A 12,848-nucleotide genomic window follows, 5' to 3' on the forward strand; every position below is an offset into this window, starting at 1 on the left:
AATAATGTTGAGCTCAAAATGCAGTTAACTAGGTTTTTCGGTGCTTGCGCACAACGGCTTTTATATCCTATTACATTTTAGAGCCTGAATATCTGCAGGTTGTTTATTAGGCTCAAAATTTGGCCGGGTCCTAGGGTGAATGACATGAAATAGTCTTGTGTTAATTATCATTCGCGCTGCTAAATTCTTTTTCGTTAAGCTTAAGCAAATATTCAAAACAAGGGAAAGAAGGAAAACTTTTGAACCTTTTTTTTTTTGCTACACAAAAAAAAAAAACTCATGAATATTTTTCTATTTAATCCAAAAATTCCTGAGCTCAAATTCCTAGATTATCCAATGTGTCGACTACGGGCTTTGGTTCAATACACAGTCATAGGCTTAAAGACAAGTATCGGACTTCTGACAGTGTGTTCAGAGTCTTTCCATTCAAGTGATGCAGATTCCACAAATGTGTCCTCCGGCATTGGAGGTCCCTTCAGCACAACCTTAAACGACAGTTTTTGGTGCAACCGACTAAACTTCAATATATTTGGCTTGACCTTCACAGAAAGACCCTTGGGTGTTGTAACTTTAGCCTTGTAAGTTGAATTTCGAGATCCTACATTAGTCACAGTTCGAAGAAAAACTGCAGAAATTCTATCACTTGCACTCAAGAGCTGGATATGCATGCTGGGGTAGTTGATTCCATCAGTGCCTGGCGAAGGCTTAATGCTTGTGCAATTGAAATTTGGTTTGCCTATCAGTATGCCAATGTTGGTATTGTTGAAGCCTGCCTTGCAAAGGAAGCCGATGTAGGAGCTTATTCTCATGTCGTAAACCAGGCCAGGATGTAATGCTTTTACAGGGTCAATCTGACCCGACCCAGATCCCAGTTCCGTGAAATTGTCACTGATTTTGATGGGAGTTGCTGAATAGTAGAAAACAAAATGTTAGATTTGATAATGAAATTTTCTTGTCCACCAAGAATTTTAGCACAATTCAATATTCTAATTTTCTCACCAGTGGTCATGAGAGCAGATTTAATTGCAGCAGGACTCCAATCAGGGTGGAAGGATTTGACATAGGCAGCGGTTGCAGTGGCATGTGGACATGCCATAGATGTTCCTGATAATATGTTAAATACATCGTAACGATTGTCTTCATGGTACCCTGTTAGTGTTACCAATTTGGAATATGCAGCTAGTATGTTCACTCCCGGGGCAACCAAGTCAGGCTAATTCCCATACATAATACAATACGTAGAAATTTAGAAGCCAAGCAATTGGAACAAAAGGGAAAGAGAGAGAGACATCACCTTGAGGATATTTGGGGTGATTGTTTGAGGACCTCTAGATGAAAAAGAAGCAAGGAATGGAGCAGGGACTTCTGTAGTTGTTGTCTTGTGAATAACCGCTCTAGCATTCCTGAATTCCAATTTAATAAACATGAAAAAGTTATGACATTACCCATTTGGGCATGGTGAAAAGGACAATGAAAGAAAAAAAGAACGTACTTTGTGGAATTGATGTAGAGATCAATGGTATTGCCCACAGTACTGGCTTCAACAAATGTCCCTGGAATGACTGTGGTGTAGGAGGCGTCAATTTCCTCATCAAGGCCTATGATGGCACCTGCTCCCCCTAATTCTTTGATGGTTAAATCCTGAGTGCCTGTTCCCCCAACGCAGTACACTATCCTGCCCTGTACCTTTTCCTTACTTAGAGTCCCATAATCACAACCACTACACCATAGTTATAATCATTAGTATTCTCAAACTGATCATAATCTCTTTAATAAACAATTTTGCAACCGCATCAGGATCAATTATGAATAACAATACCTAGCACTGCCGTAGCCTTCTCCACTAAGGTTCGACGCAAGGAGCCCACTAGTCAATGGATACATCTTTTTCTTGGGGGCAAAGGTATTAATAGAAAGTCCCTACCACATATACACCAACCAAATAAGCCATGCATTGTTGTAACGTCAAATTGTTTTTCATGCTCAGCCAGTATGTTTGGTTTACACCTCAACTAATCATTTAATGACCATATACAAGATATGCTTGCATGGACCAATAAACCTTTTAGATGGACAGATTGAACCACCAAACCATATACAAGGTTTACCCACTTAAGTATACATCTTAATAAGACTCTCAAGGTTGTTAACGTGAAGCTTAACAATTTGTTTTATACGTTAATCTCTAGCAAATGTCAAATATTTATACTTACTGTTATGTTCTTTCCATCACCGAAAGCAACAAGTGTAGTGAACTGGCGATTAACGGCGCTAGCAGCCACCGTCAAAAGCCAGGGAGCGACATTCTCGACCGTCATGGGGCGAGGGCCACCGTTGCCGGCAGAGCAAGAAGTGAGAATCCCTCTCCCCATGGCGTGGAACGATCCAATGGCAATTGGGTCGGTGAAGAAGTCATGGGAGGGGCCTCCAATGGAGATGGATATGATGTTGACGCCGTCGGCGATGGCTTCGTCAAAGGCGGCGAGCATGTCCATGTCGTTGCAGTCGTCTAACCAGCATACCTTGTACATGGCCACGCGGGCTGAGGGGACCCCGCCCCTCGCCGTGCCTTTGCCAATGCCGTAGAGACTCGCACCCTTCACCGCTGCTCCGGCCGCCGTGGACGCCGTGTGAGTGCCGTGCCCTATGTCGTCCGCCGGACTCAGGTTGTCCGAGGGTGAGTTGCTCTTCGCCAGATTGAAGTATTTTGCTCCGATCACCTTGCTGCCATGAAATCAAATCAATCTTGCATGCAATGCATATGTACGTATACGTATATTTGCCACTAGGAGTACTTTATAATTTTATTAAGTATTTTCAAAGGTGTTATTTGTTATATATTTTACCTTGTTATTATACTCTTGCTCGTTACTTATATAGAAGGGGCTAATTAATAACTAACATGGTATAATTTAAATTTTTAAAATAATTTTAAAGGGAGGGATTGGTTTATACATGTTGGTGTACACGTACTCACCTTTATAATGTCACTGATTTTATTTTTATATGAAGTGTTATTTTCATCCATCTAATTATTAATTATAATTTTGTCACCAGTGCTAGGATAAATTCTTTATTACACAAGAAATTTTTTTATGGTCAGAATATTATTTGCTTTCAGTCAGTTCTTATGTTATATGTATCCACATTTTTCAATTTATCTAAGAGTTAATAATGTGTTATATGCAAATTGATTGAGACAACATGATCCTGTATCATGTAATTAACACACTCATTTGAAAAATTATTACATGATCTAAACCTTCACTGAAATAATTAATGACATGTATTCAAATTTTTGTGTTTACAAGAAAAAATTAATCATCATGTCACACGAAGATGAACCGATATCGTGTGATTGTGAATCATACATTAATTTATCCTTTATAAGAAGTGAAACTCAAAATTGAGATGTGAGACTAAAAAATTAGAAATAAATTTTATTAAATAAGAAGTAAAACTTATAATATTTTGAAATTTTCAACGAGTTTTAACTAATAATAAAAGAGTAGGTTAAAAATGTGTTGTTAAGATTTCTCTTATAATATATATAATTTAAATTATGTGGCAAATCTTCCAAAAGTTGAATAATAATAAAACAATTAGATGATTTTTATTTCCATGTACTTTAAAGATATATATTAAATTAATTAATTTTGATGTAGATGACCAAGACATCAAATAATCTTAAATTAATCTAAAATTTTGCATTATAATTTTATATAAGAAGTTTTAATCTAACAATGAGTTGAGATAAAATTATCTAATAAAATATTATTAAATTATGTAAGAAAGATGAATAGATATATGTTCACTTTTTCTGTGGTCGTGATCATTGGACAAAGTCACAAAGATATAAGTGATGCATAGAACAATACTTGTTGCAGCCAGTAAAGTTTGCTCCCGTTTCACATTTGCCTTTCCATCTACGTGGGGGAGGTCCATAGCCCTCAGCGTTGAAACTGGGGCAATCAACCCAAATACCTATTTAATAATAATTAGAACAAGAATTAATCATCCGTTTTTCCTACTAATATTATTTATTAGAGAAATGTTTTATTCATACCTGTATCTAACACGCCCACAATGATATGGCTTTCCACCTTGGAGTTTCTCTTCACGTTTAGGGGCATTCCTAAAAAGTCCCACGACCTTGTTGTGTGTAGTTTACGGTGTGTATTTGGAAACACAGATACCACACTGTCCTCCTCTGCATAAAATTAAATACCAATGCATAAATAATTCTTAAAGAACATTTGTGTCTTTATAGATCATTTCACTACCTAAAGTCTCACTTTTCCCCAGTTAAATGTACAGGTACTTTTCTTTTCATCCATAAATATTAATGATTAGTTTGTTAATACCTTGCAATTTCTCCGCCTCATGTGGTAAAAGTCGTGCAACGAATCCGTTGAAGCTCTTTCCATAACTATGTATTTTGGACTCTCTGGCTAATTGCTTGCTGCATGTAGTAAAATAAAGAAAAAGAGTCATTAATTAATCATAATAAATTAATTATAATCAAATGAATTTCAATTTGATAGTAGAGATCATTACTCTCCAATCGCAGCCTCTAGCAAGTTGTGGTGGTGGCTCTCCACGGCATAGGTTCTAGCCACCGGTAGTTCTCCCATGTATACAATATATGGCTGTTCTTATTTTCCCACAAAATTCACGTCAATTAAGAAATGTGTAATTGAAAAATCATGAACAAATCTTATAGCAAATTATTCATTACTTTAAGTAGTGATCAGTCTCTGAAAAAATAGTCCCCATAAGTTTGGTAACTGAAATTTTCCCCGATTGGCATACCTTTCTTTCGTGTTCATTTGATCCTTGAACGGGCAAATGATAAAGGCAGAAGAGGGGTAGTAGAAGTAATAATAACAAATTGTGTAACATCTTCATTGCATTATACATTCTACAACAGACACTGTCTTAAGGGTAAAAGAAAAGAAAAAGGTATATATGTTCGATACTGTGATGAACAAAGAAATTAGTTTAGAAAACTGAAAATTTGTTCTTGCATGTATAGTGCAAGGGGAGAAGATTATGCAACGTGAAAGAAATGGCATTTGAACGGAAGAGAAAGACAGTGTCCAGGACTGAGTATTTGGTGGCTTGGATTTTGGATCTTAGTCAGTAACGACCATTTTTTTTTTTTGGTGAAATCAAGTAACGACCATTCCCAAAATGCTTCCATCAATCAAAAATTAATTGAACAGTAACAGTTAATTAGAAATGAAAGAAAAAGAAAGGGCAATGTCATTCGGTCAGCCCATGCGTAACTTTGGATAAAGACTAAATCAAAGCCCAAAACCTAAGCCTTACTTATTCCTATTTTATTTTATTTTTGGATTTAAAAGATATTATTTTTTTCTTCTATTTTTCAAAATTTAGGCTTAATTTTACTTTTGATTTTTATATATTGTAATTTTGCAATTTTAAGTCACTTCATTTTCAATTTGGCAATTTTGGTTCTTGTTTTTTTTTCTTTTCCGAATGTGTAAATTGGGTTCTTCCATCAATTTGTTATTATTATTTTTTTCTTAATAAATTTTACATGTGTAACATGTTATAGATCACTTACACACTCATATGCTAACATAAGATGATGTGACACAAATAATCAAAGTTATATAATTGTGATATTAGACACCAAAAGTGTACATTGAATTTTAATTTGTCTCCTTTTTTCTTTTTTATTTATTTTATTTGTTTCATTTTTTGTGTATGTTGAAGGACAAATTTTGTCTCAATTGTGATATTTTAGGCGCCAAAGGTGTACGTTGAAAGATAAATTTATTATTATTAATTTTTAAATTATGATAAATTAAATAATTAAGTCTTATAAATAAAAATTAAGAAAATATTATGATATTCTACCTAAATCTTATTCATTTCCCATCCCTAATCCCTTATTGAGCCTCGTAATGGACTAATCCAAATAAACGCAGGCACAAATTAACAGGCTAATACTTAATCTGTTAATAATGATTAGTAATAATAACAATAATTATAGTAAAGTTCTCCTGCGTCAGATGTTAGAAGACTTTAAAATCATACAATCGCTATGATTGCATGCATGCTGATGAGTTTATATTTTATATATTTAAAAAATGTGGAGAGAGACTTTTAACTATTCTTTAAATTAATAATGTCTTCTCGAGTTTTCAACACGAACGACACGATCCTGTTTGTATATTCTCTTTAATTTTTTAATGTTGAAAAACCATTTTCGTTCACTTCTTGACCTTAACATTTTATCAACTTTTTTTCTCCCCAACATATCCACTTAAGCTTGTCCCCTCTAATGTGATATCATGATGCACAACGTACAGCACATTGGATTCGTTTTTACAATTTTAGTATGCTCTCGAGCATTAATTATAACATATCGATCCACAACAGAAACATGAAAAATTTGAGAGGTTATTCAAATTATATTACTATTGTTAAAATAAATTGTTGCTTAATTTCGTTCCAGATTTATTATTATTTTTCTTCAAAATGATTGATATTTATGTATCCTTAACTTAAATTTATTGAATGAAAAAGGATATCTACATATTAAAACCCCCCACACACGTATAGATTTATAGAGTTAGTTTGATTAAAATAAAAAATAAAATTTTTTAAAATTATTTGATTTGATTTTAAATACTATTAATATTGAAATTCCAATTATTAATATGGGAAGTATTATTAAGGGTATTAGAGTAGTTATGATTTATTAATTTTTACATATTAGCAATTTTATCCATAGGAGCTAGTTGCATTTTTTTAAAACTTGTAATTAATTTTCTAGAAAGTTACAGGGATTATTCCAAAATTTTAACTTATTACAGCTGATATTCCTCGTTTATGTAACATTACTTTCATCCCCTCCTCTAATTAGGTTTGATAAACCCAAACCGCCATTGGTGGTTTAATTAGGTTTGGAGGTGGGCTCCTTCAACTCTCCCAAGGCCTTTCAAATCCCGATCTGCCGTGACTTTTGACGGTGACAGGGTTGAAGGAGGAGCAGTCACTTCCACGTCGTTGTTGGATTTCTGCCGCATCACACCATACGAATCCAAATCTGGCCTGACTTTCACTTGCCACCGCGGAGGACGATAGCGTGATTGAAGGAGAAGCGCTCACCGCCGTGCCGCTGTCGGAGTTTCATTCTGTCGGGCCATAAATTCAAATTTGGCTCTCACACTTCTTCCAAACTAAACTACCCCACTCGATTGAAGGCTGTCTTAACTGGTTCTTGAAGTTTTTCACTGGATTTCTTTTAATTCTTCAATGGGTTCTTGAAGTTTTTCAAATTTTAATGTTCTTGAATAGTTCTGTTTTTGGCTTCTTTTTGCTATTTGATTGTAATTTGTTATTGGGTTATATGTGGACTGTGACACATTAGTTTTGTTTGTTCTTGTGATTTAACAGAAGAAATTTACATTAAGCAAATTTATTTTTTATCTCTTTCCAGTTTTGAAGAATTTGTATGATATTGAACTTGCCATTGTGAGCGGGTGTGTGTGAAATTTTTTATATTCATGTTCTTCATTGCCTATCTTAATTTGTTTTTCAAAGAATAAAAAAAACAAAAATAATAATTATAAAAGAATTAAAAATAATTACAAGTTTTAAAAATTTTCAACCAAGTCCTCTAGATAAAGTTGCCAATATTTAAAAATTAATAGATCATAATTACTCTATAGCATGACAGTATACTTGTCACTTAGATATTGATCATTAGATTTTTGTCAAATCCGGGTGGAGAGAAATAGAATGCGGTGAAATGTTTTAGGTTTCCTGTGGCACTACTAGTCTCTTTGTTTTTTAGAAGATCAATAAGCCTACCTTATGTGGGGAATACAAATCAGATATAGCTAGAGAGATATTGATTCTCAAAAAGTACAGTTTAGACTACTTGATTAAGTTTGCAAGGGTACCTATATAGCTTGACAATCTAATTTGCTAAGGTGTGTAGCATTGTCGTCCACCCATTGAGGCAGATTTATTGTCATTATAAAATCATGCAAGTAGTAGCTTATGGATGAAGAAACTCTAGTATGAGCTTAATTCTGCTTAAGATAAATATTTATTGTTTTGTTATAGTTAAAGTTGTATTATGTTGGTAAGAATTAATTTAACTTTTCGTTGCATATCCGAATACATATTGATGTGACATACCATTGGATATGTATAATGTACTGATCGATGCTAAGTTGTTGCAATTGAAAAAAAAACACAGTTATGATATTGATGTTATTAAGATGGTTTAGGAAATATCAAGGTGGAAGTTTGAAGGTTGTTGTGAGATTATCAGATTGATAGTCATCTTCATATAATCGTGAGAGGAAGACGTGTTGGGTATTGAGCTTTCTTCATCTGTAGCGAAAGACCCAAGTGTGCAAGGTCACTTCATGTATCACTTGTACGTCTAAGTATAAGTTAGGACATCGAGAGAGGACTTATTCTTGATAGTAAACTATAGTCACTAGGAGGGAAAAGAAGTGAGAAAGCCAACTTAGATAACACAAGAATAACAAGATAGTTACTGTAACCTCGTTACTGAATATGCATTCATTGTTGGATCAAACTAGAACTTTGACAGCAACTTCAAGACGTGTGATTCTTCAATATGAACGGTTGGATTAGTGATTGATGTCCTATGAAGTGAATTATTCTAGTCAAACAACAACACTATTTTTAGGATTTTTTATTTTTATTTTCTTGGTCCTTTTTTGTAAGTTTTGTTTCTCCTAGCTTGTTTGGATAATTGTTAGCTCCTTTTATATTCTCAGGCAGCTCAAATTCTTACTTTAGGCTCACCAAAAAATATTTTTTTGTTATATGTATATTAAGCATGTGTGTTGTCAAGGACGGCGATTCAGTGATTGCAACACTGCAAACGAAAAGTGAGGTGCTAGGGCTTGCAGACCAGTGAGGTGGCATGGCGACAGTAGGTGAGGAAGTGGAGCACACATTCCAGGATGTTCTCCAGGACCTAGTCCGACAATGACGAGAGGGATCGGTGGTCGTCATCCGCCGTCCTCTAGGGGGTGAGCAAGTTTTTTCTTAAAAAAATTTATAAGTTAATGAAATATAATAATTTGATTTTTTTAAAAACAATAAATAATAAGAATGATGTAGCTTTAATTTGGTTAAGTGTTATCTTAAATGATGTGACACTTCATCTATCACATTATTACTTAATAAAATGAAATTAACGGTAAATACTATACTACAACAACAACAACAACGCCTTATCATTCATTTATATAATATATTTTTTTTACTGAAATTTATATAATATACTATAAATGTAATTAAATAATTAACTAAAGAGAAACATAATTTACTTTCCTGGCCTCTTCTTCTCTTGTTCTTCTTCACATTTACTTTCCTTTTTAATACTAATTTCCTCTCATAAAATGGTAAACTTTACTCTATTAACATGTATCCGGTAAATTCTCTCATACTTTTAATATCATTTCATCATTGCTTTTTAGTAAGGATTAGAAAGATTATTAAGATCGTTACCAAAAAGAAAGATACTATAATACGATTGATTTCCACTTTGCCACAGGTTAAAATAAGTAAAATTATATAAGTTTAAATAGTTTTCAATTGTGGTAATACACATAATACTGTGTTTTTATTACATTAGACATTTGATATAAATATGCCTACCAGGTTTAAATTATTTTTAAAAAATAATGTTTTTTGTTTTTTTCACGTACGTCAGACACGTGTAAGAAAACAATTAACTACACAGTGCAAGTCTATATCTTTAGTTGGTTGCAAATTTTGTGGCGCACTGATCTACAATCGAATTCACAAATAGTGATCCAAATGCACAGTTAAAAAAGAAAGAAAGAAAGAAAAAAGCAAAAACAGTTGCTTAGAGCTTATTCAATGTTACTTGTGTAATCCGGTAGAATAACGCGAGCAGAAATACACTGACAGCATTCTAGTGGTGCAAGGCTCAGCACCTGTCCATTGCATTGCATCGTCAATCACCTAGCAGTGCGCCAAAAAATAAATGGTGTGCCTTTCTTCCCCGTTTGACACTTACAATATCGTCTACACACACACACTTATATATATATATATATATATATATATACTTTGTTTGCAAGATCTTTTATTTACATAGGCTTTAAACAATCTCAAGCTAAGGACCATATATATACTCAAGCATAAGAATTTTACAACCAAATTAACACAAAAGCATGGTGAAAATATACAAGTATATCTACTAATTTAATAGAATACGCTCGTAAAGAGTTTTTGCACTCACCTAATTATAAATTATCACATAGGTTAGATGGTAGATTTTTATAAGAATTATTTTAAATATCATACTAAGATGTTTTTCAATTAGTTCATCGCGTAATTTTTTTCTTCCCAAAATTCTTATTTATTAAAAAAAGTCTTGTATATATATATATATATGTAGTTTACATGAAATTTCTTTCTGATAATATTAATATTTAATAGTGCTTTTATGCAAGAATTAAGTAATAATTAAGAACCGAAGTGTATATCATCCAATTTTCTCAAAGATTCATAATTTCTTTTATATTATTTTCTCCCTTGTCAACAGCCAGGTGGGATAATTATGAATATTCGTTCATAATCACTATGAATGATGAAGAGGTTGAGTAGTGTGTTGTCGTTGTTGGGTTCCTTGTTCACGTACCTTTACGCGAAGACCGCAACTAAAAGTTGCAGTGAGGCCTGGCGAGAAACGTGGGGTACTGTGATGATGATGATGCGGTGGTGGTGCCGCCAATTCGATGTGGAACCTCCGAAGCAACGAAAGCGCCACACTCTTGAGCTCCAACAGTGCCATTTCTTTCCCCAAACACACCCTTATCCCCGCTTGAAAAACCGGATACTTGAACGGATTCTGAGGGCAAAAAAGTCCTTCCTTCAACCACCTCTCTGGCCTAAACTCAAAGCAATCCGAACCCCATATCTCCTCCAAACGCCCCATCGCGTAGGGATGGTAAGTAACCCTAGTTCCTCTCTTCACAAAAGTCCCATCAGGCAACACATCATCTTCTAAGCAAAACTTGGAATCGAATTGAATCGGAGGATAAAGTCTCATGCTTTCATTCGCCGCAGCTTGTAAATAGTGCAGTTGTTGAAGCTCTTCATAGCTTGTAAGGTCTTTGTTATAGTCTGATCCAATTACTTGCTCTGCTTCTAGAAGAATTTGGGATTCCACTTCTGGGTGTTTTGCTAAGAGCCAAAAGAAGCTTGTTAGAGCCGAAGCCACGGTATCACGACCGGCTAGCAAGAAACTTACGATAATGTCTTTTAAGTATGTGTCATCAGTGATGGTTCTCATGAACCGTGATAACAAGTCGTCCTTATGAGGTGAAATTGATGAAAACCCCATTTTTCTTCTTTGTCTTATGACTTCTCTGGCTAAGATGTCAATCATTTTAATAGCTTTTCTCAGCTTCTTCTCGGAGCCCACGTTGAGGAACCGTTTGATCTTCCATATTAGAGGGGACACCGACATGGCTCTCTCCGCGGACAGTTTCGACGCCAAGTCAAAGGACATAGCAAACTCCGATATAGGCAGAGACAGCTCCAGACACATAGGGTCCAACCCGAAGGAGAATCTACAAATGCTGTCGAACGAGAATCTCTTGAAAACGTCTTGTAAATCCAAAACACAGTCATTTTGTTTGGACAGAACAAGGAGAGGGATGAGTCGGTCTTTGATTTCGAATTTGACGACCTCGAAGGCGAAGGATCTTATCGAGTTCTTGCTGAGTTCAAGACTCGCCATCTTCTTCTGGAAGCTCCAGGATTCTCCGTCGACGTTGAAGATTCCTCGGCCGAGGAAATCGCCGAGGATGGTGGAGAACGTTTTTCCCTTGGGGAAGTTGTGGAACCTGGTCTTGAGCATGTATTCCACGTTGTCGGGGTTGGCGGTGATGGTGTTTCGGAGGACGTGGATGTGGATGGTTTTTGTCGGCGAGTTTCGGAGGAGGTGAGCGTACCAATCGCAAAGGTTGTCGAAGGTTTTGGACCAACCTGAAGTGAGATAGGCCTGGCATGTTTCGCAGCTACAGAAGAAAGTGATTATTTTTGGCCAGCGAAGGAAGAGAGATGAAGAAAAGGTAGTGAGGATCACGAGGGTGATGATGATAATGGCCAGTGAAAGACACAGTGTGCTGCCAAAGGGGATGTTGGTGAAGAGCTGCATCAGAGTGCACAGTGTAAAAGATTCAAGCTCTAGCTCCATTGATGGATTATGGATAAAGATTGAATACAGGGCAGGGTTCTGAGGATATATATGTATATAAGTGTGCGTACGTGTGATTGGAGAAATAAATTATTAGATGGATGATACTATTATTATTTTGATGACCATTTTTCTGAATTAAAAAAATTACTATACAGGGCATACAATTCACTTATGCAAGAGGTACGTAATTCCTGTATTATGTAATGATTTTGCTTGTGCTTTCAAACAATAAATTACGTTATTCTTATATTATACTACTACTAATTATTTTTAGATTAAAAATATATGAAATATTACACATTTTAATAGATTATTTTTTCTCATTCAAACAAGATGAATAAATGATATGTGAAGTTTTTATGAGTAAAATATCCTTATTTTTTTTTAGAAAAAAGGAAAAATGATTCAACAAAGAACAATTGAACTCGGACATGAAGAAGCCATGCCATTCCTATAACAAAGTCAGTTAGAGCAGGCATCTCTACTTGCTGAATTACCTATAATGTAACTTTGTCGGCACGTACATAAACTCACGTGTTCTATTTTGAGGAAATAAAATAACCCATGTGATGAAAAAAAGATAAAA

The 12,848-nt window shown here is 34.8% G+C and overlaps 2 protein-coding genes and 1 long non-coding RNA gene across 3 annotated transcripts; 1 reads left to right on the forward strand and 2 right to left on the reverse strand.

Annotated features, from left to right (window-relative positions):
• Window positions 1-124: 124 nt before the first annotated feature.
• LOC100793716 (subtilisin-like protease SBT4.15) lies at window positions 125-4,634 on the reverse strand. Its single transcript, XM_006577002.3, has 10 exons — window positions 4,558-4,634; window positions 4,365-4,462; window positions 4,067-4,210; window positions 3,879-3,984; window positions 2,214-2,724; window positions 1,820-1,920; window positions 1,493-1,720; window positions 1,295-1,403; window positions 1,000-1,213; window positions 125-907 (listed from the first exon to the last, which is right to left on the reverse strand). The coding sequence occupies exons 1-10, from the start codon at window positions 4,632-4,634 to the stop codon at window positions 360-362; spliced, it is 2,136 nt and encodes a 711-aa protein (XP_006577065.3). The 3' UTR covers window positions 125-359.
• Window positions 4,635-6,805: 2,171 nt separating this feature from the next.
• On the forward strand, window positions 6,806-9,159 carry LOC121174608 (uncharacterized). Its single transcript, XR_005890795.1, has 2 exons — window positions 6,806-7,251; window positions 8,857-9,159. It is a non-coding gene; the product is annotated as an uncharacterized lncRNA (long non-coding RNA).
• Window positions 9,160-9,581: 422 nt separating this feature from the next.
• On the reverse strand, window positions 9,582-12,416 carry LOC102662117 (cytochrome P450 94C1). The gene has a single exon (XM_006577004.4). It carries the CDS (start codon window positions 12,257-12,259, stop codon window positions 10,637-10,639), a length of 1,623 nt encoding a protein of 540 aa, XP_006577067.1. The 5' UTR covers window positions 12,260-12,416; the 3' UTR covers window positions 9,582-10,636.
• Between the last annotated feature and the right edge of the window lie 432 nt (window positions 12,417-12,848).

Source organism: Glycine max, chromosome 3, assembly GCF_000004515.6.
Source record: "Glycine max cultivar Williams 82 chromosome 3, Glycine_max_v4.0, whole genome shotgun sequence".
NCBI classification, from domain to species: domain Eukaryota; kingdom Viridiplantae; phylum Streptophyta; class Magnoliopsida; order Fabales; family Fabaceae; genus Glycine; species Glycine max.